The sequence below is a fragment of the Equus quagga genome, chromosome 5, assembly GCF_021613505.1.
Source record: "Equus quagga isolate Etosha38 chromosome 5, UCLA_HA_Equagga_1.0, whole genome shotgun sequence".
In the NCBI taxonomy this organism is placed as follows: domain Eukaryota; kingdom Metazoa; phylum Chordata; class Mammalia; order Perissodactyla; family Equidae; genus Equus; species Equus quagga.
Window position 1 is genome coordinate 14,847,621 of NC_060271.1, and position 25,672 is coordinate 14,873,292.

At 53.6% G+C, this 25,672-nt stretch overlaps 2 protein-coding genes across 5 annotated transcripts in view; one reads left to right on the forward strand and one right to left on the reverse strand.

Moving 5' to 3' along the window:
• Positions 1–3,159: 3,159 nt before the first annotated feature.
• On the forward strand, positions 3,160–5,943 carry HYI (hydroxypyruvate isomerase (putative)). The gene is made up of 8 exons (XM_046662897.1): positions 3,160–3,410; positions 3,488–3,599; positions 4,695–4,809; positions 5,009–5,087; positions 5,176–5,225; positions 5,308–5,377; positions 5,534–5,668; positions 5,782–5,943. The coding sequence occupies exons 1-8, from the start codon at positions 3,212–3,214 to the stop codon at positions 5,853–5,855; spliced, it is 834 nt and encodes a 277-aa protein (XP_046518853.1). The 5' UTR covers positions 3,160–3,211; the 3' UTR covers positions 5,856–5,943.
• SZT2 (SZT2 subunit of KICSTOR complex) overlaps positions 5,935–25,672 on the reverse strand; it is a 51,363-nt gene continuing 31,625 nt past the window's right edge. For 3 of the 4 annotated variants that reach the window (XM_046662891.1, XM_046662893.1, XM_046662894.1), the window contains 34 exons: positions 25,510–25,581; positions 25,127–25,328; positions 23,925–24,024; positions 23,068–23,197; positions 21,111–21,263; positions 20,923–21,025; positions 20,728–20,833; positions 20,530–20,641; positions 19,770–19,888; positions 19,492–19,656; positions 19,142–19,226; positions 18,815–18,979; positions 18,559–18,726; positions 18,045–18,178; positions 17,431–17,597; positions 17,209–17,306; positions 16,994–17,126; positions 16,742–16,872; positions 16,510–16,610; positions 16,260–16,436; positions 15,805–16,072; positions 15,623–15,702; positions 15,411–15,536; positions 15,085–15,284; positions 13,158–13,248; positions 12,844–12,924; positions 12,689–12,763; positions 9,933–10,146; positions 9,372–9,525; positions 9,097–9,219; positions 8,584–8,989; positions 8,336–8,452; positions 6,952–7,020; positions 5,935–6,816 (listed from right to left, as the gene is read on the reverse strand). In XM_046662891.1, the coding sequence (XP_046518847.1) occupies positions 6,673–6,816; positions 6,952–7,020; positions 8,336–8,452; positions 8,584–8,989; positions 9,097–9,219; positions 9,372–9,525; positions 9,933–10,146; positions 12,689–12,763; positions 12,844–12,924; positions 13,158–13,248; positions 15,085–15,284; positions 15,411–15,536; positions 15,623–15,702; positions 15,805–16,072; positions 16,260–16,436; positions 16,510–16,610; positions 16,742–16,872; positions 16,994–17,126; positions 17,209–17,306; positions 17,431–17,597; positions 18,045–18,178; positions 18,559–18,726; positions 18,815–18,979; positions 19,142–19,226; positions 19,492–19,656; positions 19,770–19,888; positions 20,530–20,641; positions 20,728–20,833; positions 20,923–21,025; positions 21,111–21,263; positions 23,068–23,197; positions 23,925–24,024; positions 25,127–25,328; positions 25,510–25,581 (4,769 nt within the window). In that variant the 3' untranslated portion in view covers positions 5,935–6,672. The remainder of the gene's footprint in view (positions 6,817–6,951; positions 7,021–8,335; positions 8,453–8,583; positions 8,990–9,096; positions 9,220–9,371; positions 9,526–9,932; positions 10,147–12,688; positions 12,764–12,843; positions 12,925–13,157; positions 13,249–15,084; positions 15,285–15,410; positions 15,537–15,622; positions 15,703–15,804; positions 16,073–16,259; positions 16,437–16,509; positions 16,611–16,741; positions 16,873–16,993; positions 17,127–17,208; positions 17,307–17,430; positions 17,598–18,044; positions 18,179–18,558; positions 18,727–18,814; positions 18,980–19,141; positions 19,227–19,491; positions 19,657–19,769; positions 19,889–20,529; positions 20,642–20,727; positions 20,834–20,922; positions 21,026–21,110; positions 21,264–23,067; positions 23,198–23,924; positions 24,025–25,126; positions 25,329–25,509; positions 25,582–25,672) is intronic. The other variant, XM_046662892.1, reaches the window with a different exon arrangement.

Below are 25,672 nucleotides of genomic sequence, written 5' to 3' on the forward strand. Positions count from 1 at the left end.
TCTTTCACTCAAGATGATGTGTCTGAGACTTATCCATTTGATATGTTCACACTAATAGTCAATTTGACCCAAACTTCACTAAGCTCTTCATAGATTACTCTAATGCGAGAGCAAACTTAATTTCATCATTGGAGCTGCCACTTTTCTCTTCCTTTTTATATACAACACTGATGGCTATTCCACAACTCATCTATAAATGTATTGATGGACATTTGGGTCAGTTCTGTATTTCTGCTACATAAATCGTGCTGCTATGAACATCACTGAACGTGCTTCCTGATGTACTGGGCACCAGTTTCTCCAGGGATACACCTGGGAAAGGAGCTGCTGGATCAATGGCATACGAACGTTCAGCTTTAAGAGATGATGCCAAATTGTCTTCCAGAGTGGTTGTAGTGATTTACACTCCTATCAGCAGCGGTTAAACATTCCAGTTGTTCCAAATTCTCTTCAATATTTGATATTGTCTGACTTTTAAATTGTTGCCAATCTGGAAGGTATAAAATGGAATTTCACTGAGGTTTTGATTTGCAGTCCACACATGAGTTGTTGTTGTTGTTGTTTTTGCCACATCGGCAAGTGTAATCCCGTTATAGAATGAGACTGAATTCTATACTCAAGTTTTAGCCATCATTTGTGTTATTATTTGCAAATCGTTGTTACCTTAACTACTTGTCACACCTGTGCAAATTCTTTGATTAAAAGTTGAACGCATGGGCCAGCCCCGGGGCTGAGTGGTTAAGTATGCGCTTCGCTGGCCTGGGATTTTGTGGGTTCGGATCCTGGGCACGTGCCTAGCACCACTCATCAAGCCATGCTGAGGCGGTGTCCCACATAGCAGAGCCAGGAGGACCTACAACTAAAATACACAACTATGTACTGGGGGCTTTGGGGAGAAAAAGAAAAAAAAAGTTAAATGCAAAGAATCAAGATTTGTAGTAATAACTTAGTGTAATGCCTACGTTGCAAAGTGGTATAAGGTGTAGACATTCAAATGGGTGAATAAAGACAATAACTCTCATGGGCATTGTTCTCCTTTTGTATTTATTTTGATATATTAAGTGAAGGCAAGGGGAAAAGTGAGTCAAGCACATCTAGTTTATACACCATCTCTGCTGCCCAAAAGGATATAGAAGCAAAAAGAGGAGTAGGGCAAATCTTGTTCCTGGTACAGACCCCAGCAGATGGTGGTGCTTTTAAAGTCTTAAATAAGATTTGCATACTCAGAGATTTTCAGCGAAGTGTTAATAAAGGAATTACTTCCCTTAGATATTACTCAGTGCGATCAACATTGGACTACAAACATGCTGAAGTTGGAACTGATTTAATTGCTAAATTTAGTGAGGTCACATCCTGATCAGACTACACCCAAGAGACACGTTCCAGGGCAAGTCAAAGTTCCAAGTATAATGCCAGCTGCAAATGGGCAAAAAATCAGGTGATCTGTAATAGCTGAGGCAGCCTGTTCTTAGAGGCAGAGCTGAAGAAATGGCAGCTGCCAGGCACTTGGGTTAACCATGGGATCAGCCTGGACCGCAGGCAAGGAGTGGGCCTGCCTTGGTATGGAGACAAGCAGCCAGAGAACAGACAGTGGAAGTCAGGTGCTCCTAATGTTGCCCTTCCAGCTTCCTTCCATCAAAGCCATCACAGAAAACACATCAGGATGACTTCTACTCAGGTATTGCTGGAATATAAACCTACATTTTTGAAAAGCAATTGAGCACAGTCACCAAGAACTTAAACACGTTCCTATTTTTTCATCATGTAATTCCACCTTAGGAACCTGCCCAGTCAGTTAGGTTATTGTGGGTGAAATTAATTCATTGAATTACCTCAAGAAACACTAAGACGCTGCAGACGCAGAAATCCAGGAAGGTCTAAACATCCCAGCCTGGGGAAGCGCAGACCTGGCAGCAGCCGTGGGCTTGGCCAGCCCTGGAAACTCAACAGCACCGTTTTCGCAACGTGCTGCCTCTACTCATAGAACGCAGTTACCTCCTCTTTCCTCTGAGTTTTCTTTACCACCTGGCTCCTGCTTTGGTTTCTACTGCCACAGTCACCTTCCGGCAAGACCACCTCTTACTGGACTCTCCCACCGTTTCCTTGTTTGAACTCCTGAGACCGGGAACCTGATTGGCTAGATCTTCTTTCCAGACTAGGGAAGGAATCGGTCCTCGGCCAGTCAATGGATTGGCTGCCCTTGGGTCAGATGTCCTTCCGTGGTCCAATCAGCTTGGGTAAGAGGGGACAGCCAGCCCACTGCCGCTCAGCGTGAAGAGCAGGGGTGGGGGCAGTTTTCCTTGTCAAGGACTTTGGACAGGTGAACTCTGTGATGGACAGCTTTACAAAAGGAACCCAAGAAAACGAGTCAGAGACGGGGCTAGACGTGCACTAAAGTGCTTTCATAGCACACACACATACACACACACAAATGCTGAAAAACCCTAATGTTCACCCACAGGGTAGTGTGATAAATTCTGGGCTGCCTAGGTACGGAACAATGAGCAGCTAATGCAATGACTTTGCAGAATATTGAAGAACACGGGGAAATGTTCACAAAATAATAGTAAGTGAAAAAGCAGGCCATAAAACCGCATATACAGTATGATGAGAATTTTCGAAGAAAAAACTGCATGTTTATTTTTCAATTGTAAGGGAAAGTTAACGGGCGAGGGGTGGGATAACCGGTGGTTTGTATGTTCCTTATTTTGTCATACGGCTTTCAAATGTTCCATAATGAGCAGATATTTTTATAATGAGGGAAAATACCAAGTATTTCTTAAAGCCCACGTCCCTTCATTTTAACTGGGCCCTCGAGACGGCCCGGCCCGCTCTTGCCCCCTCCCCCGGCTCTCAGTCCCAGGACGCGGGGCTCCGCCGCGCCGCCCTCTCCCCGCCCGCTCGCCTCCGCCCGCGCCTCTCTTCCGCCTGCCTTGAGACACTCCACTTTTCTGGACCGTCCACGGTTTTTACAACACACTGCTTTCCTAATCAAAAAAGGCCGGCACAGAGAGCTCTTGGCCCGGCTCGCGGCGCCAGCGCGCCCCCGCTCGGGCGGGGCCGGGCTCCTCCGCGGGCCCTCCTGGGACGAACCCCGCCCGACGCGCCCCCCGGACCCGCCCTCCCGGACCCGCCCTCTTCGACGCGCCCTGCCAGGCGCCCCGCCGCTTCCGCCCCGGACTCTGCCCCGTGCTTGTGCTCCCGGCCGGCCATGGCGCCGCTGCGTTTCTCGGCCAATGTGTCGTGGCTGTTCCCCGAGCTCCCCGGCCTCCCCGCCCGGCTCCGGGCCGCAGGCAGCTCGGGCTTCCGGGCGGCCGAGGTCGGCTGGCCGTACGCGGAGCCGCCGGAGGCGCTGGCGCGCGCGGCGCGAGAAGCGGGGCTGCAGCTGGTGCTGATCAACACGCCCCCGGGTGCGCCGCGGGGCCCGGGGCTGGGGCGGGGAGGGCCGGGTGCCCGAGCTTGGGGCTGAGGCCCGTTCTCTCCGCAGGAGACCGAGAGAAGGGGGAGATGGGGCTGGGGGCCGTTCCCGGGAGGCAGGCGGCCTTCCGAGAGGGGCTGGAGCAGGCTGTGCTGTACGCCAAGGCTCTGGGCTGTCCCAGGTATCCTACCCTCCTCCCCCTCTGTGCCCCAAGACCCTGCCGCACGTTCGTTCGGGGTCTGGGAGGAGAGGACGCCAGGTCTGAGAGGCTCGGGAGTCTGAGCGCGCCGGCCCTTCTCCACGCCTCCAGTCGTGGTCGTTTGTAAAATTGCCTTTTGTAGTTTGTCTGTCAGTGTGTCATTCTCACAGTTTGCACCTCTTTCATGCTAATCTCAAACTGGTGTCATTCTCAGTTTGCAACTCTTTCATGCTCATCCCACGCTGGGATCCCATGCTGGGAGCTCAGCCTGACCGGGGAGATAGCAAAGTAAACATGCGGAGGGATCCGTTTGAGGACAGGTCAATTCAAGGAGGCTGTGGGAGCAGAGCAGTAACTCTGGGATCACAGAAAGCTTCTCACAGGTAGTGATGTTGAACTGGATCTTGAAGGAGTGGACATTTTCTTCCATCCTTCTAGGCAAGGATGCAGTAACCAGAGGCAAGAGGAGGCTGGGTGTGTCCAGCGGTTTGTGAAGCCGGAGATATTGGATGTGGCTGAGAAAGATTGGGTGGTGACAGGAGAAGGTGGAAGGCTTCAAGTGCAGCTGATCAAATAAATGTCAAATTGTGCAGAGGGAAAATCTGCTGAGAAGGAACCAGCAACAAGGGGTCATTACTGGTGGGGGTGGGGGGAGCGAGGAAAACAGATGCAAGGAGTAGAGACAAGCAGCCTGGAATTCTTGAGAAGGGGAAGGGACACATAATTTTTAAAAGGTGAGACTTAGACATGTCTTAGGCTGAGAAGGGCCATGGAAAAGGAGAGGCTGAAAGTACAGGGGGAGCTAAGTGAGGGACTGAGGTCTGCGAGGCAGGAGGATGGGTTGACCTCCGAAGGGATCTGGGAAAGGGCCTGGCCTTGGGCTGACGCAGAAGTGTCTGAGGGCACTGGGAAGCCTGAGCATTAGGGCCAGGTGGTAGGGACTTGAGCCCTGGGAGAGGGCAGGGCTGGCATGGCCAGAGGGCAGCTGGAGGAGGGGCACAGAGGGAGCAGAGAGAGTGAAGGCCCAGGCTTCTAAGGATGGACTCCACAGCCCCCTCCAGTCCCATTTCCCCACAGGATTCACCTGATGGCCGGCCGAGTACCCCAGGGGGCTGACCGAGCAGCAGTCAGGGGTGAAATGGAGACAGTTTTTCTGGAGAACCTGAGGCATGCAGCTGGGGTTTTGGCTCAGGTGAGGCAGCGAAAACACATCTAGACACACACTTAGATGAATGTATGTGTGTGCAAAAAGGGTACACAGTGGGGAGAGCAACGAAGCACAAGGCTGGGTGCTGGGCCTAGGTCAGAGGGACTGGTGAGCCACTTGACCAGTGACTAATGGGGGACAAGCCTGGGGAAGAGCTGTACTCACAGATGCACCATGGTGCTAGGAGAACCTCGTGGGACTGCTGGAGCCCATTAACACCCGCCTCACTGACCCCCAGTACTTCCTGGATACGCCCCAGCAGGGTAGGACCCTCAGCCCGTGCTCCTCCTGTCCCTTTGATTCTTGCGCTCTCCTTGAATCTCATGGCCCCCTCCCCGGTTTCTCTCCCAGCGGCAGCCATCTTGCAGAAGGTGGGAAGACCCAACCTCCAGTTACAAATGGTAAGTGGAAGAAAGGGAGTTCTCAAACCTGGGGAGAAAGGTGGGGCCTGAGGGTCTCTGACTGTGGCAGTCTCTGCCCCAGGACGTATTCCACTGGCAGATCATGGATGGGAACCTGACAGGAAACATCCGGGAGTTCCTGCCCATCGTTGGTGAGAGGGGTCCTTTCTTTGCTCCTTCCCAGCCTGCTGTGCTACTTCCTCTGTCCCCCCACTTTCGCCGCAACCCCCCCCCACCCCCGCCCCCGCATCTGTCCCTCAGGCCTCAGCAGGAGCCTGGGCCCCACACCCACCCCAATCTGTTCCCAGGGCATGTGCAGGTGGCACAGGTCCCAGGCCGGGGGGAGCCTAGCAGCCCCGGAGAGCTGAACTTCCCGTATCTATTCCAACTGCTGGAAGATGAAGGTTACAAAGGCTTTGTAGGCTGCGAGTACCAGCCTCAAGGTGAGGGGTGGGCTGAGGCTCCAGGCTTGCCCCTGGGGAAGGGAGCTCTGGAGGGACAGGGGCTGTTTTTCTCCTCATGGGTTGAGATGCCGATGCCTTCCCCCTCCCCTCAGGAGACACGGTAGAAGGCTTGAGTTGGCTCCGTTCCTACTGGGATAGACGGGGCCACCCCCAGGCTGGCCAGTAAGGGCCCGCACTCCACCCACATGCCTCTCTGGGACAGTGAGTGAGCATCCTGAGTCTCCTCTGAATTAAAGACAGCCTGCTGAACATTTCATATGTGTATGTTATTGGGGGTGGGGACACACAGTGTCTAAACCTTCAGTTTCTCTGGGTCACTTCCCTCCTGTTGAGAAGGGACATACAGCTCATGCTCAAGTCCTCCAGTCTGTGCCAGTGTTGCTGTGGAGAGGGGACAGCTTTTGAGCCCACCTCCTCAGGTACAGATGAGGAACGAAAAGTGTGAGAGCAAAGGGATTTGCCTGTGGTCACAGGTGCTTCAGAAGCAGGGCTGGGATTGGAACCAAGGTGTCTCATCTCAATGGCAATGTCCAGCAGTGATGTCCCAGTGGGAAATGAAGACTAGAGGGCTCAAGATGGGGAGTGGAAGGAGGCAGGTGGCTGACAGCAATCAAAGATGTGGAGGCAGGATTCAGGCAGAGGAGCTCTAAGGGGTGAGTGCTTGCCACCTGGGACAAAGAATTCCTGGACTCCACCAGGTGAGCAGGAAGGAGGAGCCCCCTTCTGGAAGGGCCCAGGGGCCTGACAGGAGACGGGCACCTCAGGGAGTTGGGCTGGTCAGTGGCTGTGAGTGTTTAGGGAGCGCAGCCCCTGCTTCCAGGCTGGGGCTACAGACTCCCAAGATATATGCACAAAACCTCTGGTGTCTCTCGGTGTCCGGGCTTGCCCTGGGGCCCAGAAGGGCTGGTCAGTCCTGCTTCAAGTAGGCAATTTTATAGATCCATGATTCGAGGAACAGTGACATTCAGTGGTCTGTCTGTCCCTCAGAGGAGCCGGGTCCACAGGGTGAAACAGGCTGTGTTGATGACGGACTCAAGGTGGTGGTAGGTGGAGACCAGCTGGGCAGGTGGGCTCTCGCTGTCCTGGGGCTGTACTGGGAAGGGCTCTCGGAAAACCACTGTCAGAGACTGTGGGCAACACAGTGGGGGTGCAGTGGTAAGAGGAGGGAGGGTCGGCACCCCAACCTCAGCAGGCTCTGGAGTGAGCATTTCGGGTACAGCCTCCCACTATGCTGACACCAAGCCCCTTACCCCTATTCTCACCGTCTTTCCCAAGTGGGAATCCAGAAACACTAGCACGAAACAGTCAGTGAACTTCTGATTCAGCACAACCTGCAGAAAAGACAAAATGAGACAGGGAGTGAGGTTTGTCTCACCTGAGGAGGCATGGTCCCTCCTTGAGGGCATCCTGGAAGTGGGACCAGTCTGAGGAACGCCAGCTTCCATCACCACACCTGACCCCACCTGCACTCCACGGTCACCCAGAACTTCATCTCCAAATCGAACCTCGGTCCTCATCCTTGCTGGCTCCTGGTCGGCCTGTCCAGCCTCATCAGAATGAGGGGTTGGGGCTTGATTGGAAGGTTCCTGAGATTCATCTAGAGGGCCCACACAAAGCTGGCACTCTGAAGCCCATCAATGGAGAGTTCTCTACCTTTGACACGGCCTGTCCTGTCCTGGGTGTTGTAGCTCTCTGACCTCCCCTGGGACTGTCCCCTTGTCTGTCTGTCCTGATGCTCAGCTCTGTGATCTCTCCCTGGGCGATTTCTTCTCCCAGGGCTTCAGTGACCACCTGTTCATATAGATGCTGCCTAAATCTCTCTCTCCTGAGCTCCAATCTTGATGGCCATCTACATTCTAGACCGTGGCCCTGGAAGGTCCTCATGGACCTCAGACTCAACTCATCGCCCTTCCCCCAAACCACTCCTGCTTTAGCATTCCCACTGCCCACAGAGCACCCCCATCTGCTCCCACCCGCCTACAGCTTGACCCTTGAAAAACCTTGAAACTGACTGTCCCCACAAGCACTATGTTGCAGGACCCCTCACCACGGACCAACTCCTACTTCTTCCTCTGAAGTCTTCTCTTGGATGACTCCTCTCCTGAACTCCCGTTCTCCCTGGGCCCATCTCTGTAGTCTCTTAATCCCCACATTCATGCCCAGCAGTGCTTTCAACCTCTAATCTGCTGGGGAATCTGGCTAAAGGCAGGTTCTGCGACTGTAGGTCGAGTGGGGCCTGAGAGTCTGCATTCGGCAAGCTCCCAGGTGGGAGGCTGATGCTGCTGGTGTGAGGACCACACTTTGGATAACAAGGCTTTAAAGCTCAAGAGGTCCTTTCTGGGACTGCAGCCTCTAAGCCAGCTACTGATGAGGTTCTGGAGGTTGGCCCTCAGATCTCTAGCCAAGGTTCGTGTTTCTGTGAGCCTCTGAGGGCACAGTCTAGGTTGTTCTCAGTGAATCACACACTGTGCTTGGTGCTCAGTGCTCAGAGGGTTTCGCATGTACTGTAGGCCTGTTTCATCTAGGCCTCCCTCCAGAGCAGAGCCTGTTTGGACAGGCTAGATTCCTTGAGGGGGACACCTGTCTTCTTTCTGATGAGACTTTCTGCTGGGTCTCCCCTTTCAGAGGAGGGTCAAGGGTACTTACCAGGTACTGAGTTCCCAAGTCTGGGCTCTGGAAATGGCGACAGCTCTGGGGAAAGCGGCTTAGGAGAACCTTGATCAGGCTCTGGTACCAGGAGACCGTCATAGACAGGAAGCAGTCCTGGGGGAGGGTCCACAGGCTTGGATCTGCTGTCCCAGAGCCACCTCTGAGACCCCTGCATCCTCTACCCTGGCTGCTCACAGAATTCCTAGCATCCATCCCAGCCCCTTCTGGAACGCACAGGCCCTTACCAGCTGGGGGTCAATGTCCCCAATGGATTTGGCATGGACTGCTTCCAGGAGCTCCTCCAGCTCGGCCAGGGCCAAGCGACCCCCTAGTCGCAGCCGGTCAGGCCCTGGCGGCTCTAGCAAGAAGAGGCGCTTCCAGAGGGTGTCCCGACGGCAGTGCCCTCCAGCCAGCCTCACCAGCTGAGCCAGCCGTGCCCGTGCCACGCCCACCTCTGCAGCCAGTGGGGGGAATTGGGGAGCTGGTCCAGGGGCCAGAACAACCCCTGAAGCCTCCCCAGGGCTACCAGCTGAGCTCCCAGGAGTCTCTGGCTCCGGGGGCAGTCTGGGTGGCTTCCGGAACCGGCGCAGGTCAGCAGTGAGTCTGGGGAAGAGCTCTCGTTGGCTAGTGAGCACCACGAAGAACTGCAGCCTGGGGAGAGGAGGCAGACACAGATGTGGTCACAGCAGGAGAGACATGTGGCCAGAGCAGGGGGGAGGCTGGGCAATGGGCACAGTCAAGGCAGGGGATCTGCTGACCGTAGAACATGCCGCTCGGCCTCTCCTTGCTCCTCAAAAGGTGCAGCACAGTGACAGACGAGCAGAGAGACATCAAAATCATCCTGGTGACGAAGTCCCTCAGAGTCCAGGTAGGAGCCAGAGCTATGCGGTGGGGATGGGAGAGATGTCAACCCTGAGGTTCTAATGAAGCCAACCCATCCTTTCTGGCCAAGAAAACATGGCTCTCCCCACTGCAAGGATGTGAGGCCCTGACCTCAGCTTCACCAGAGTGCACGCTGACCTCTGTGCCTTACCTGTGCCATGCTGACACCAGTGCATATTCATTATGTTCCGGGCCCCCTGGCCGGGCCATCCTCAATGGTTTCATGTGGTAGGAGCTGGCATGGTCAGCCACGTAGTTGTACAGCTGGTGGGCAGCAATGAGTGGTGTGGGGAGCTCCAGTGTCCCTGAGGGGCAAGTTACAGGAGACACTGAGCCCGGGATAGACACACTGATCTGGTGGGTGGGGGGATAGAAGTCCTTAAGGCTCTGAGTGACAGGCAGACTGGCTCAGCCTTTCTGGGGAGCTCCTGTGTTCCTGTGGAACATCGAGATGGGACAAAAATGGCTCAGGACAGACAGAGGGCGGAGTCCACATGACATAGGATCTAAATTCTGAAATGAAACAACTGTGAAGAACTTAAGACAGAGACATGGGGACAGGGTCCAAGTGACATGAAGTGACTTGATAATATGGGACAGGAGATGCAGGGGTAAGATCTGGGCCCAGAAAAGTGGGCCCACCAGCCGTGGCTTGGAGACACTGTGTGGCCTGTTCTTTTTCTGGTTCACTGGCTTGCCCCTGGGCACCAACCTTGGTAAATGTGATTGCGGCCGAAGTGGGGCCCATCAGGGTGGTGGGCCAGGAAGTGTCGCAGGAAGGTGGTGAGGTGGTAGCCGTGCCGCAGCACCAGGTGGGCGCCCAGCACGTGCTGGTGCACCAGGCGCAGGTGGAAGTCATAGCTGAATGAGTGCACGTGCATCAGGTCCCGCACCCTGTCACACTCCTCCGTGAAGAGCATGGACAGCTGGGGAGGTGGCAGCAGGGGACTGGGTTAGGAACTAGCAGCACATTCCTATTTCCCTCCCTCCTGTATGGGAAAAGGCAGCTCAAGATCCACCCTGTTGCTGTGGGCCCCCTCTGCCAGGATAGCTTCTGTGGAAGCCTTCATCATTATATATATATATATATTTTTTTTTTTTTTTGAGGAAGATTAGCCCTGAGCTAACTACTGCCAATCCTCCTCTTTTTGCTGAGGAAGACTGGCCCTGAGCTGACATCCATGCCCATCTTCCTCTACCTTATACGTGGGACGCCTACCACAGCGTGGCTTTTGCCAAGTGGTGCCATGTCCGCACCCGGGATCCGAACCAGCGAACCCTGGGCCGCCGAGAAGCAGAACGTGCGAACTTAACCGCTGCACCACCGGGCCGGCCCCTATATTCTTTTTTTATACTGTACTGTAACTCTCTGTTTACATGAAACTGACCATCTTCAGAGATGGGCCTTGTTATTCTGTATCCCAGACTGCACTAAAGTCTGGCACAGATTCATCGATGCCACAGATACTTGCTGAGTGCCTACCACGTGCCTACCTGGTGCTGTTCTAGATGCTGGGATACACTGGGAAGAGAAATGAACCCCTTACATTCTAGTGGTGGGGAGATGAGACAACAAACATTAGAGTAACTGAGTACATAGTATGTTAGGAGATGGTGTTATGGCAAATCCAGGAATAAAGCAGATGTAGTTTTAAACAGGTGGTCAGGGTAGGCCAGGTGTGTAATTACTTCTATAGAAAGTTTTTCCTGGCCCCTCCCCATCTCTCCAACTTATCTTCCCATCAAGCTGCTCACTCTTCCAAGTATATCACATATTCTCTCTATGCTTTCGTACCTGCTCTTCTCTTTGCCTGGAACACTGCTCTTCCTGATCCCTAAACCTGGCTAACTCCTACTCTTGTGTAAAGCTTCATCTGCCAAGGCTAGGCCAGCGTGGGCCTCCTCTAACTGATCTGTGAGTGAATGCCTGAATGAACCACTGATGGAGAAAGAAGGGAAGGCAGAGACACAGAGCTGGTGCTTCTCTTGGTGGAAATGACCATTTCTGAAACTGTGTTAACATTGGATCTGTGGTGCTGAATGGCAGAATATACATGCACTGGGGATTGGGGTTAATAGGAAAAGTAATAAATGACTGGAGAAGAAGTGATAGCCTAGGAGGCAGAATAGCTGCATGACCTTGGGTAAGTCACAATCCTGCAGCTTCAGTTTCCTCATCTACCAGGAGATCAAGTAAAGGTCTTCAGAAAGTTTGAGGCAGTGTGATAAACTGCAGTGACCAAGGAGGAGCTCAGACTCAGAGCCCAGTACTGCCACCGACTTGCTGTGTGGCCTGGGGCAAATTACTTAACCTCCATGAACCTCTGTTTCCTTATCTGAACAAGAGGAGAACTCTCCTCTTTGTTTGGTATATATACTAAGGACTTAATAAACAATAGCAATAATGAAGCCATTTAGAAATCTAAGTCGGGTTAGAGATTAGATAAGCAGGGGCAGAGAGAGCCACACTGGATGGAGATCAGGGGGCAGGGAAGCCAGGACTTCAGGAAGCTCAAGAGAGTAGTTGGGGTGGGTCCTTCCCTCCCTTCTGAGCACTCTGGCCCAGGAAGGTTCCTGCACATAATGTCACCAAGCTTTTCTGGATCACATTATCCTGTGATGACTAGACTAGGTATCGAGACGCAAGTCAAAGGCAACCACCTGTGGGCTGAGTATGAGCTGTCTAGATGAGAGGAGTCTGTGTTGTCTGTACTGGAGGGCGACACACGAGGCCCAGGCAGATCCTGATCTTTCAGAAACTAAATGTGAGGCACAAGGAAGACACAGGCCCCTGCTTAACATGCCTGCAACCTGAAGGAGTGGAACTACCTCAACACAGGGGGCCACAGGTCCCTGACCTCACTTGGTCCTCTGACCCATCCTGAGCACTCTGAGTGCTGAGCCCTCACAGGGTACAGAGGCCCTGCCTTGAGGCAGACAGTGAGGGACACAAATAACAATGAAGTGACCGCAGTGTGCTGTGTGGGTGGGAACCCTAGTCCACGTTCTCTAAGTGTTAGTGACTATGCTGACAATGCCAGGCTGTCCACAGCTCTAGATTAGGCCAGGACTCCCCAGGGCACCGACCTACCCATGTGTCAGATTACCCACTACACTCAAATCTCCTCACTGTCTAACATCTACAGTTCTGGATCGACCACAGCACCAGGCTGTCAGCGCCAGAATGACCACAGGCCAGACCAGTCACTGCGCTGGACTGCCTTCTGCCCTCTTGCTACAGTTGAATATAGTTCTGGATCACCTGCAGAGTGAATACAGCTCTGGACTGCCTGCAGAGTGAGTCTGGTGGATGGTCCAGTCACGGCACCAGAATGATCACTGACCTAGCCAGCCCAGAGCATCAGATCATCACTGGGCCAGACTGCCCATGCATTACTCTTACTGGCCATAGCACACTGGGGATGCACTATGCCTGAGGCCCCATATTCCTCTGTCCCTACCACATACCTGAGAGTTGACAGCTTGCCCCATGGGGATTCGGGAACATTCCAGGGCAAACTGTTTGACACAGAAGTAACAGCCCTAGAGAGAGCATGAAGATGAGGTCAGGAAGGCAAGAGACATATGGGTCTGGCTCCCCACCCAGTATTCCTCCTGCTCACCTGGAAAGCGAGCTCCATGAGGATGATGCCCCCAGGCAGTGCCCGCTGAAGGTGGTAGGTGGTGACTGGGGAGCCAGTGCTCTGAAGAAAGGAAAAAGACTGGGGTTCAGGGGCAAGGACTGGGGGTTCACCCAGCCTCAGACCAGCAGGGAAGCAGTCCCTTGGGTCAGTGACTTTAATGGTGTCAGGGTGGGATCAACAACTTCAGTCATTACCCAGGGTAATAACTCAGGAAAATCATTCAGGCTCAGTGACACTGGTGTCTGGGGCATCATTGATTTCACTGTCAGGGAAGGTACATGACAACATGTTACCTTGGGGCTCCCATCAGTCTTGGTTTTAGGACAGGAGAAGGAGCCCCGACCATCTGTTCCAAGGATAGCCATGGCCCGCAGCCGGCTGGTGCTGCAGAAAAGAAAGAGGGGCAAGAGGATGAGGCAGGCCAGTGGAGTGGAGGATTACGGCTATCAGACCCAGAATCCATTGCACGTGAAATTGTTTTGCACAAGAAGAGACAGGCTCGGAGAGGGGAAGGACCTGCTCGGGGTCCCAGGGTGAGTAGATGGCAAGGCTAGGACTAGAGTCCAGGTCCAGACTGCAGGGCAGGGCTCTCTTCACAGCAGCTGCTGCTTTAAGGGGAAGTGGGCAATGCCAGGCCTCTCCACCAGTGAGAGGATGAGGGCGGGGCTGGAGAGGCTGCTGTGACTATGGGGAGATACCCACGAGGGGACGGGAGAGGTCTGCTTACTGGGGGCAGTGGGAAGGGAGAGGGGGATGGATGTCTAAAATTTCATTAGGAAAACTGAAGGAGGTGCCTAATGTCCTGCACAGGTACTTTCCTCTTTGGCCTGGGGGATGGCAGTCGCAGCATTCCACAGGCCCCTGCTCTTCATTTCTCGACTCAGAGGCCAGGGGAGAAGAGAGCAGGGAGGGCACTGTGACCAAGGACGAAACAGAAAGGGCCAGTGAGCCCCACTCCTTACACTCAGGAGCTGTAACCGCCAGGACGCTTGCGGTGGTTCAGAGCCTCTGTGACAAGAAATGTCTCATTTAATCCTCAAGGAAAATGGGAGGAGACCTGACTAGTGATTGGTGATAGTTAATGCTGGTGAGAAAGGAAGGCTCCACTTTAAGTTTTGCTCTAGAAACAAACTTTTTAACCTAGTGTCTTTTGTTTTAAAAAGGAATTCAGATTTCTGGGAAGAATATAACTGAATGGCAAGTATGGAAACTAAGTCTCTCAGAGGAGCTCCTACAGCTTGGGGTCTGTCCCTGAGAAATGAGAGGGGTGGGGTCCTGGAAATGGAGGCCTGTCCTCTCTTCCTAAGGCCTGGAAAAGGTGGAGAGATGGTGACAAAAATGTTATGGAGTTGGAACTGACTTTCGGGGCCAAGGTGGTGTCTTGAGTAAGGAAGTACAATTCACAATTACTAGCTTGAAAAGGTATCAAACTGAAAATAGAGAGGAGGGAGAAAATTAACTCACAAATCTGGAGACATGAAAGTAACTGTAGACTGTGAACCAATATTTTCCCATACAGTCGCTGGGAAGGGGCTGGGAACACAGAATCTGGAGGCTCAGGGGTTGAGAGGAGCACAGAGCAGAGGCCACAGAGAAGGGACTTTGGGGTTTGACACAGGATGGGAAGGGTGGCTGTGTAGTTCTCACAGGCTCTGGAGAGATGGAAGGTAGGACAGAGGGGCTGTCTACTTCCCAAGACTCAGACCTCTCATCACTGGCCAGCAACTGAACATGACCAAGAACAGGCTGGAGGACAGTGACGCAAGTAGGCCCAGTGCAGGGGGCCTTGGTAAGAAAAGAGACTAACCTTGGCAAGAAAAGGACTTTCCGGGCCAGGAACCGTGTAAAATCTCAGGAGAGGTCAGTGGGGTGGCCAGGACAGCAATCATTAAGAGCCAGGTCCAGAAGCTTAGGAGCACGTACAAGATTCACGTGTGTGGAGGTATACCAGCATGTAAGCACAGATGTACGTGGGCATGAGCTCTGTGAAAATGTCCATAGTTCCGTGTGTGAATGTGGCCATGAATTCTACAAGCTGTGTGAGGTTTATAGGACATGTGTGAAGGCTGCCTGAAAGTGTCCAAGATCCTCCTGTATGCATGCTGGCCCAGTGGGAAGAAGAGGCACAAGGCTCGAGTTGTCCAAATGGGCCAAAGGAAGGGTGTGTGGGGCCGCAAATGCAGTGGAGGAGAAGATGAGGCAAGGACGAGGTGGGCTCACCTGCGGGCGGGTGAGGGGGGCCGCAATGGCACCAGCACGAAGCCCATGCTCTGCAGATACTGCACATACTGCTGCAGGAAAGCCAAGCTCAGCTCCTTCAGCCAAGGCTCCTCACGGGCGCTGGGCGGAGGCACATCCGAGGATTCACAGCTTGCCGGTGCCTCACGGCTCCCAGACCCTGACTCGGGGCGATGGCGCCGCTGTGGGAGTGGAGATTAAGGAAGGCTCTACCCACTGTCATCCACTCTACTGGGGGTGGAGGAACAGAGGTCACTGTGGGGTAAAGGGAGGTCCCATGGGAGAAATCCTGGAGTCTTGAGCCTCACCTGCCCCTCAGGGGGCCCAGAGGTCTCTGGGGGCCCATGCAGCCAGGCAGCCGGGTCGAAGAGCAGGGCTGTTGCGCAGTAATGCACCAGACGAGAGGACTGCTTCAGGGTCTCCAGCTCCCCGGCCTGGGGAAATGGGCAGTGAGGACTAGAGTGGTGGCCAGGGAAGGGTCACAGGATGCTCCTGGAGAACATGGATTTGGGTCACTCACACTGATGGGCATACTGGCTGGGGTAGAACGCTGCTGCCAGGTTACAAACAAGTTCTCCATCTTCATCTGGCGCTCCAGCTCTGGGGGTTGGAGACATTAGTAGAGGCCCCAGGAGCTGCCAGCCCTCTCCCTCCCAGACTCCACAGATTGCCCCTGCCCACTGCCTGGCTCAGTGCCCTCACCTCTGCGCTCTGTCATCTTGATCTCTAGGAACTGTTGTCCATGATAGCTGACAGGATCGGGGGGTCTTGGTACAGGGCCGAGCGAGGAGCTGGGGCGTGCAGCCGTGATATCCCTCAGGGCCTCATCAAAGGGGAATGTGTCCAGAGGATGGGGACCCCCACCCCGAGACGATCCACTCAGCCGGCCCTGCTCACGGCTTAGTGGGGGGCTTGCACTCCGGATGAGGGTCTCTGCTTCCATGGTTGGCAGTAGGAATGGGTTTGGCTCCTGAGAGAGATGGAGCCTCACAATGTGTTCATGGCCTTTGCCCTCAGACCCTCTCTCCCACCCTCTGGCCTCCTCTCTGACTCTCCCTCCCCACTACCTCTGCCCTCAGTCTGTGCCTTTCCCCTGCTTCTGAGCTGATACTTCCTTTAACTGACCCCTCAGGAGCCAGAACTAGAGGAGGGAGCACCTTTTCATCCCGCACTGGGAAGTCCAACTGGCCATAATGATGGAAAAGTCCAAGCTTCTGACTGAGGAGGCAGAAGATGAGATGGGCACGCGCATTCTGCCACTGCACGAGGCGAACCAGCGCTCGGCCCAATGCCGCCCCCAGGTCTGGAGCCCAGTTGTAGGTCAGCAGCTGAAGCTGGAAGTCAGGGGCCAGAGTCAGTGGGATGACAGAATCCCTTCTCCCACCCAGCCTCTGGCCCCACATCTACCTTCTTGTCCAAGACCTCCAGCAGCAAGAACCTCTGCCGGGGAGCATTTCGGCCTGAACTCCCATCGCCTCCTGGCTCGAAGCGCTGCACGGCTTTGGCAGCTACAGGGTGGAAGAGGGGCAAAACGGGGGTGTGGGGGCAGATCCCGCTCCATCCCACCCTCCCCCCTGCAGGGTCAGAGACTGCATTATCAGTCACTCTGAACACACCCTCCCCGAGGCCATGCCCTCACCCTGCTGGGTTGGTCTCCTCCACTGCAAGAAATTCCTTCCCAGAAGCAGCAGATGCCGCTCAACCGCTGGGCGGGGACTTGGGCCCAGTTGTCCAAGGGAACAAGGACTAAAGTTCTCTGGCTCTGAACCCCTAGTGGGAGGGAAGGACAGACAGAAAGTAGACCACCCATGGTCCCACTCCTTGGCCATCACCTCCCTGGGCCTAGGCCCCCACCTTTCCTAGCTCAGTCTCCATGAGACCCCAAACTCACAAATGCTGCTCAAAGACACGGACACTGGTGTCTCCAGCCATTGAGGTGACCAGAGTAGTGAACTCAGACAGGATGGATGGAAGGAGGAACCGGGACACCATGTGGGTAGAGATCCTGGACACTGAGGCACAACCTGGATCCAGGGCAGAGACGTCACAGTGGGACAGAGACCAGGCCATGGGACTGAGGATGGGAGAGAGGGGCTGAGGTCTCACCAATCTGAGCCATAAACTCCATCCAGCGCTGAGTGACACGAGCAAACACAGGCTGCAGTGTCCCCACCTCGCCCTCCTCTAGCTGTGTGGTCCGGCGCCTGAAGACACAGGAGTAAGAACCTCACACCCGTACGTGACATGTCTGTTTACACAAACCCAATATCGACCTGTGACTTCACATCACAACCCCCCACGACACAATACCACAACACACACACATACCTTTGCCTCTGGGCTCCAGGATCCGTGCCTGGTGCCCGCTCAGTTCCACCAGGAGTCCGAACACTTTCAGTTTTGTGACGCCTCCGGCCTCGAGTGTCTTCTGGCCGATCCAGGACAATGTCATCAGTTGTTTTGGGGGAACCCAAGTCCCCACATTCTGTTTTACTCTGGGGGCAATGCAGTGAATGAGGAGAGGCTACTGGGAAGGGAGAAGGGGTGGAAGATGGAGGCATCGTGGAACGGCAACAAGAGCCTGGAGGATTTTGGAGGCCCGGGTTCATGCCCTGGCTTCACTGGAGGCTGACTACTCAGGTTTGGGCAGGATATTTAACCTTCCCGAGCCTCAGCTGCCTCATTGGTAAAAGCCCTGTTTAACATGTGGGCTGCTATGAGGATGCAACGAGAAAAGGGGACGTGAAGGTGCTTAATAAGCTGACGCTTTCTCTACATCAGTGAGAACTTGCCACATTCTGACAACTCCTATCCAAGGGACAGAGTAGTTTTATGTAACACAAGATCTGGGGCAAGGCCTGTAGGGGAGAGTGTAGGGGGAGCTGGGAGGCAGGCAAGAAGGTAGAGGCCAACTTCACCACTTCCTCCCATTCTCCCATTACCAGCATATCCCAGAAGCTACGCCGGCCAGCTTTGCTGGGGGGAGTCACAGGTTCCCCAGGGCCAGGGCCAGGGGGAAAGGTGCTAGCTCGGCCTGCAGGGCTCTTGGTTTCCAGCGACCCGCTTCTGAGACTTCCTGTAAGCACCAGACATCACAGACTCCCATCACTAACCATCAATCCCCATTCCAGACAACCTAGCCCCAAGACTGGTATGAGAGTGACCTGCCACCTAACTCCACCTGTTAGTGAATGACAGTATATGCAATTGATAGTGCATGGCTGCATGTGTGTGTGTGAAGTTAGTTTCTGAGGATATATCCCTCTCAAGCGGGTGACCAACTGCATGTGCACATTTCTGCTGGCTGTCACCTTGCTGAGGCAGGGAAGGTAATGGACAGTCGTGAATGTGTATGTCAGATGGGGACTCTGTGATATATTCCTAGACCCCTACCTCTACACCCTCAGTTGAAAGAAAAACTGTCTTGCCTGGATGTGTGACCTGGACCTCGCATACCTGGTGAGGTGTCCTCTGTACACAGCGAGGCTGGCAGCAGCTGCAGCTCCATGATGGCATCAGCCAGGGCCTGGCGAGCTGCCCCCCGGAGCTTCTCCTCCAGCTGCACAATACTGATGTTCCCCTTTTCCCACACATCTAATCGAAGCCGTGGGGCCCCATTCTGAGCTGGAGGAAAGAATGGGGGTCACTTGGGGGTGCCCCTAGTTCCCACAGCATTAACTAAACACCCCCTCATCTGACCAAGCTGTCCTACCTGAAGAACTGTCCAGCACAACTGGGCAGCGAGTAACCTGAGTCAGCTGCTCAAATTCCTCCTCTTGCAGTAGGTCTGGGGGCCCCGGAGAAGGGGGGGGCCATGATGCCAGTGAGATGGGAGCCCCACCCTCGTCCACAAAGGCTAGAGTGATGCAGGCAACCCCTGGGTAGAAATCCACAGGAACGCTCAGGTCTGAGACTTCCAGACCCCTACCCCGCCCAAATCCCCCTCAGCTGCAAGGCTAGGAAAGGCCCTTTCAGCCACGAGGCAGGAAAAGGCTTTCCCACACTTGGCAGTGCCATAGGCCTGGGCCCTTCACCATACCTTTACCCCCTGTGCCCTGTCCACCAGGCTTGTTATACAAGTAGATGTCCAAGTCGGGGAGGCCACTGTGTGGTGGGAGTGGATGCTGGGGAGAGAACAGCCACAGGGCACTAAGACCATGAAAATGAACAAAAGGCATCAGGGGATGGGTGTCCACTGTTGGGAGGGGGGATAAGCACACAGAGAGCACAGGAGACCCAGGTAGATTATCAAGGTGGGGGGCATGAGTGTACACAGGGCCACAGGCAGAGGTACACATGGGGCACCTGTAGAAAACAGTCACACTGTAAGGTGTCTGTGGGGGGGGCATGGGTGCACCTGGGTGTGGAGAGAGGTGGGTGAGATCCCACCTGGAAGTGGTTCCGGCTGTTGCTGTCTGTGTACTTGGGAGAGTGTAGGAAGATGAGCAGGTTCTGCCGCAGGTACCAGGCCAGGGCAGGAAGCCAGGGCCTGCAGGAGGCGGGTAAGGCCAGATGCAGCACCTCTGAGGGGAGACTTCCCGGGGGCTGGATGAACTGCAGAGAGTGGGAAGAGGAGTTAAGAGTTGAACTGAGAGGTTCCAGCCAAGACTGTCCATGCACCTGCGGCTGAGCCATGGAGGGATGGTGGAGTCTAGGAGGGAGCTGACCTCCACATCAGCTGGTGTCAGCTTGCAGTTCCGAACAAGCATGACTGTGATGACGTCCAGCGTGGCCTCATCCAGGCGCCGACGCAGAACCCGCACTAGCTCATCTGTGATCTCAGGACCTTGACACAGCCATGGTAGGAAGGTGGAGACACTGGCAGAGAATCCAGCTACCCCTATATCAGTCCTTAAACCCTAGACTCAAACATTCTCCTACACACTGGAGGCAGCCAGCACTAGGTTCTAGTTCTGCCAAGCAACTCATTGTGTGACTGTGGACAAGTCAGTCAACTCTCAAAGCCTTGGTGCCCTCATCCATACAATGGGAATAATAATAGGAGCTACCTCATATGTAAAAGTCTTAGCCCAACATCTGGTACACGTTAACTGAGCCAGAAATATTAGCTGGAGAGTCTGGTTGCCTACTGGACACCCCAGGCTCAACAACTCCCAAACTGAACCCAGTATCTTCACCCCAAACCCACCGCCAGTATCCGGCTAGTGGGACACCTTCTATTCACACAGTCACCCAGACTGGATACCTGGATGTCAACTTTTAACGTCTCCTCTTCCCCAGGCTGCATTTCAATCAGCTACAGGTACTAGCCCCTAAACCCCACGGGAGCCTGTCCTTTCCCATCCAGCTCCTGCTTGAGGGAAGCCGAGAGCACAACATGAGCTGGAGTTGGAAGGCTCCAAGGAAGTCCCAGAGGATTCTGGAACCTCATCAGGTCACTCTTCTACCCTCTCCTTGAGTCCTCACCGGCCTGCCCTACGCCATGCACCAGCAGCTGGATATGTCTGTCCACTTGGCCCACAGGACGAGCAGCATCTGAACCACGGCTGGAAGCCATGTCCAGGGGAGAACGAGGACCCTGCAGGGTAACTGCAGTCAGGGCCCAGGTCCACTGAGCCAAGTATCAGGGGAGCACAGGGGCATCAGTGTGGGGGTGATACATACCAAGGGTTCCTCAGAGTAGATGGGCTCCTGGCTTCGGGACAGAGCTAGGGAAGGGGTCAGAGCATCGCCTTCCCATGGCCGCTCACTGCAGGATGTCTCCAGGAGCCTGAGAAAGAGTGGCAAGGTCTTTGAACATACCTCCTCCTGCGCCATCCTTGACCCATGCTTTATCCCATCTTCCCAGGGCCCACATACCGAAGATAGTACACAGCCTTCGTTGCTCGCTCCTGATAAACAAACATATTCTTCCGGTTCACCACAGAGAAGGCATTGAGCACCGAGCGCAGGGCCTGGATGGCTGTGAGAGTAATATGGGCTCTGGAGACCCTCTTTGCCAGATTCCCCCCCAACACTTCATCCACCCTCTCAGGCCAATCACATACCCCGAGAGACCCCCATGCTGGGCCCCATTTTGAGGCGTGAATGGACTCGAATCACGGTTCCCCACACAACGTCACAGGAGAAATGACCAGGGACAAACTGCATTGTGGCTGCTAGGTACCCTCGCGGTGCACAGCTCTCATCAGCAGCATAATCTGGGGTAAGGGACACAGTGGCTCAGCAAAGGGGCACCACCCTCCACCTCCACAGTCTTCTCACCTGTGAACTGACCTACTTGTCCTCATTCCCCTGATTCCTCAGTCCTGTCTGTTACCCTGCAGGGGGAAGATGGTCATTTGGGGTAAGAAGGCAGGACCACGCTCTAAGGAAGACAGGTCATAACATGAAGGTTTTCAGAACTATCTCAGGGAGATGTGGAGAAGGACCTAAGAAGAGGTGTCAGGAAAGGCAAAGCATGAGAAAATACTGAAGATAATGCCAAGACACTGACCCTGTCATAGTATAATATATACCCCATCTGTGTACTCACTAAGAGTTGCAACAATAACCCCATTAAAACAAAAGGGGTGTAACTGCTTACACACACTTGCTGCAGAGTCGGGGAAAACTATGTTCTGTGCTTTGCAGGACAGCTACCCCAAAGAACCCAAAGGGCGATATGGCAGCAAGCAAGAGCCCATGGCCACAGTCCAATGCCTTTGTTTGACCGTTTCCAGGTTTCCAGGTTGACAAAGAAGCTTCCTGTAGGTCAAAGGTGGCAATTTGGTTTCCCAGAGAAGCTGCTGTCAGATGTGAGCTGTATATAGGACACCCAGGAGGCTGCAAAGTCTGGAATGGAGTGCTGTTGCTAAGGGTTTCGGCCAAACCATATGGAGAGACTAAAAATGAGGAAGGGCCGTATCTGGGTTCTGACTGGTCTTACATCTCAGGCTGCCGGAAGTCATTTTGAAGTGAAAGTGCTTGGCTGTCCTAGCTCATGCTCAATTTGCAGAAGATGCCTTCAAAACCCTGGGAAGTCCACTAACTGCGGGGATTCTGCTTTGATATGGAGTACATCCCAGGACACAGTCTCCTAGAGCCGTTAGGAATGTTCATCTACAGACTTGCTGAGAATATTAAAAATAAGGAGTGGTCTGATTTTACTTCTAACCAGAAGGGAAAACTGCAAAGGAATGGCATGATTTGGCTTTCCTCTGAGTTCGGGGTGAGAGGTCATCAGGAGTAAGAGAAGGGAGAAGTGTGGAGACTTAACTACCATCTCGAGTAGATTCATGTGTTTCCTAACCATTACCAGACATCTCAGAAAACTCAAAAGGGTCTGGAGGGACAGGCAATCACAAGGCAAGTCCTTCTACCAGACCTCAGGCTCTGCCCCTCTGGTCTTCTCTCACCAGTGAACTGGCCTACTTGTCCACACTGCCCCCTGACTCCTCGGCCCGGTCTATTATCCTGCAGGGGAAAGATGGTCATTTTGGAAAACAAAGTAGGGCTGGGCAGAGGCATGCCCTTAGAAAGACAGGTCACAGCCGGTGCCCCTCCCATGACCCCTTCCCGCCTGTATTCTTCAACCTCTCCCTTTACTGGCTCCTTCCCTGTGCAACATAAACGTGCTCAAGTCTCCACCTTATTTAAAAATTCCAGCCTTGCCCACCATCTTCCTTTAGTTCCTGCCATATCTAGTTTGTCCCTCCCTTCACTGCCAAGCTACTTGAAAGAGCAGTTACTCTGCTCCACCTACCTAACATCCCTTTACTTTTCAGTTTCCTCTGGTTTCTATTCCCATCTCTCCACTGAAAGAACTCTCACTAAAGTCACTAACGAACTCGCAACAGCCTAATCCAGCGATCCTTTTCTGTCCTCTCCTCCTCACTCTCCCTGTATTACTTGGCACCAATGACTAAGTAATGGTGACTCTGCCCTCAGCTCCTCACCAAAGTCTGGGATAAAGGAAAGGTTAATAGCACCCGCTGTGAGAGAGGCTCCTGTGTGGGACCTCACCATCACTGGGCAGGAGTAGCCGCTGACGGGAGTGGAAGGGAGTCTCACTGCGCCATAGATCTTCTTCACTCTCAGCCACCAGAAGAGAGTTACACACGTGACTGTCATGAAGGTCCTGAAGGAGCAGCCGCTGGGGAAGAAGGAGCAAGTTATCAGGGAGCCGAAATAGTCCCTCGTAAATTGGTGGTGATGGTGAGGGGTGATCAGAGGTGAAGAGGGAATGCCCATTATCACTGGGGATCAGAGGTCAAAAAGAGCATCAGTAATCACAGGGAGGTCAGAGATGGTGGCTGACAGTCACTGGGCTCAGGGCTCTAAGCGCTGAACCTCAATTAGGAACTCTCATCCCTCCCCTTTGCCAGAATCTGTTCACTGTCCTTCAGGTCTCAGCTTCTTCCTAGAAGCTTTCCCTGACATTTCAGTCAGTCAGATTCCTGTTATGTGCTCTCACAGCAGTCTCTACTTTTCTTCTGTAGAAGTCTTCACAATTGTAATGGAAATAATGTGTGTAATTTAGTTGTTCAATGTCTATCTCCCCCACTCAACACAAGCTCCAGAGACTCAGGGTTTCCCTGTGTCTTAGCCACTGTTACATCCCTAATGCTAGCACACTCTAACGAGAGGAACATCTCACAGTCACTGGGAAGGTAAGAGAGAATAACCCACAGTACTGGGGTAGGTTAGGAGAGTTCCCCAGTTTGAAGGGAATCCGGGGAATAATAGCATCCCTCTAACTAGAGGTGAAAGAATATGTCCAATATGGATGAATAACCTATGAAGGTCAAGTTCCTGGAAACTCCTTCCTCATCTGGGCTGTGTCCCATGCCTAGAGAGCCCTGCCCCCGGCTGCCCGTTACCTGGTTGACCTCCCTGCAGATCTCCCCAACTCGCCTCACCAGGAGCTGCTGCAGGTGGCGACACTCAGTGCCTGGCCCCCCATCCTCCCGCATCAGGCTCCTAGGAGGGAGGGATGGATCAGACACAGAACTGCAGTGGGGAGGGAGTTCAGGGGGGAAGTTATGGGAGCTGGGGCCAAGAGGAACCATGAAAAGGAAGTAGGACTGGACAAAGGAAAGTAAACCTGCTGGGAAATGGTAAACATGGAATTCTTAATAACAATTCTGGAAGCCTGGGCCCCATGCTGGCCTCACCAGCTCCCATGTGGGCACCACACTGAGGCTTCCATCATGCAGCTTACCTCTTCTTTATTCTCAGACCTTCTTTATAAGAATGGTGGTCTTCCCTTCTCTTAATCCCACCCACCCCTGTGATTAGAGCAATATTTAATAACCAGACGCCTACGTATGAATCCTAGCTCTGCCACTTACTAACTGTAACTTGGGCAAGTATTTAACTTATCTGCGCTTGAGTTTCTTCACCCATACTATAAGGATAATAATACTTTGTAGGGCTGTTATATAGATTAAATCAGTTGATCCAGGTAAAATACTTAGAACAGTGCCTGCTGCATAGTAAGCACTTGTTAAATATTACCTATTATTCCTTACTTTTTTTTTTTTGACAAAGATTAGCCCTGAGCTAACATCCGCTGCCAATCCTCCTCTTTGTGCTGGGGAAGATTGGTCCTGAGCTAATATTTGTGTCCATCTTCCTCTATTTTATATGTGGGACACCTACCACAGCATGGCTTGATAAGTGGCATGTAGGTCAGCGCCCAGGATCCAAACCGGCGAACCCCAGGCTGCTGAAGTGGAGCGTGAGAACTTAACCGCTGCACCACCAGGCCAACCTCTGTTATTCCTTACTTGTGTATATCAACTCCTGAAGCTGCTCTGAATTGTGCATGCTATTAATGCTCAGCTAGGAGCCAAAGTCCCCATCCGTTTTTCAACTCCATCAGGAAAACAGCGAGTGACATGCTTTGCTACGAGCTGTGGGAAGTGGTCAGGAGCCCCCAATCTTAGAATACAAGTCAAACCCCTACCCAAACCCTCAGCCCCAAGAGTTACTTTTTAACAACACTGAAGAGGAACATTATGGGACCAGGGAAAAGAAGGTGACATCAGAGTCAGGGTGCAGAGCCCTGGCTTCTACTTACTGTGCATGTGCATACACTTCTACACGATCCTGCAGTACCCGGACGATGAGCCAGAAGTCAGGCAGGCAGGACCCAGGGAGGCCTGACAGTGAGGGCTGTGGAGGTGCTGGCCCAGGTGGGGTCCGCAATGTGAAGGGGGCCTTCTCACCGACGGTGTCATTGGGACCCTCACTGTCTGAGCCACTGCTGCCACCATCATAACCTGTGTCAAATGTGCTGAAGTTCAACCCCATCCTTAGGCTCATCTGAGCCCCCAAGTGCATCAGGCTCGATGGGCCCCTCGAGGTTCGTCCCTTCTGATGCCTGCTGCTCAGACCTTCCCCTGTGCAGCCCTAAGTCCACTTCCCATCAGTGTAAAGTCCTCCACCTCCTGCTCAGCTTACCTAGGTGGTCAGAGTCCACACTGCCCTGACTGGACATAAGGCTTAGTCCCCGGCTGGGCCCAGGCTGACTCCCTGAGAAGAGAAGGGAAATGCCTGGAGCCTCTCTCAAATCCTGCCTAGGACCACTCTCTGAAAATGGAAGGAGAGCCAGGGACCCACAAGT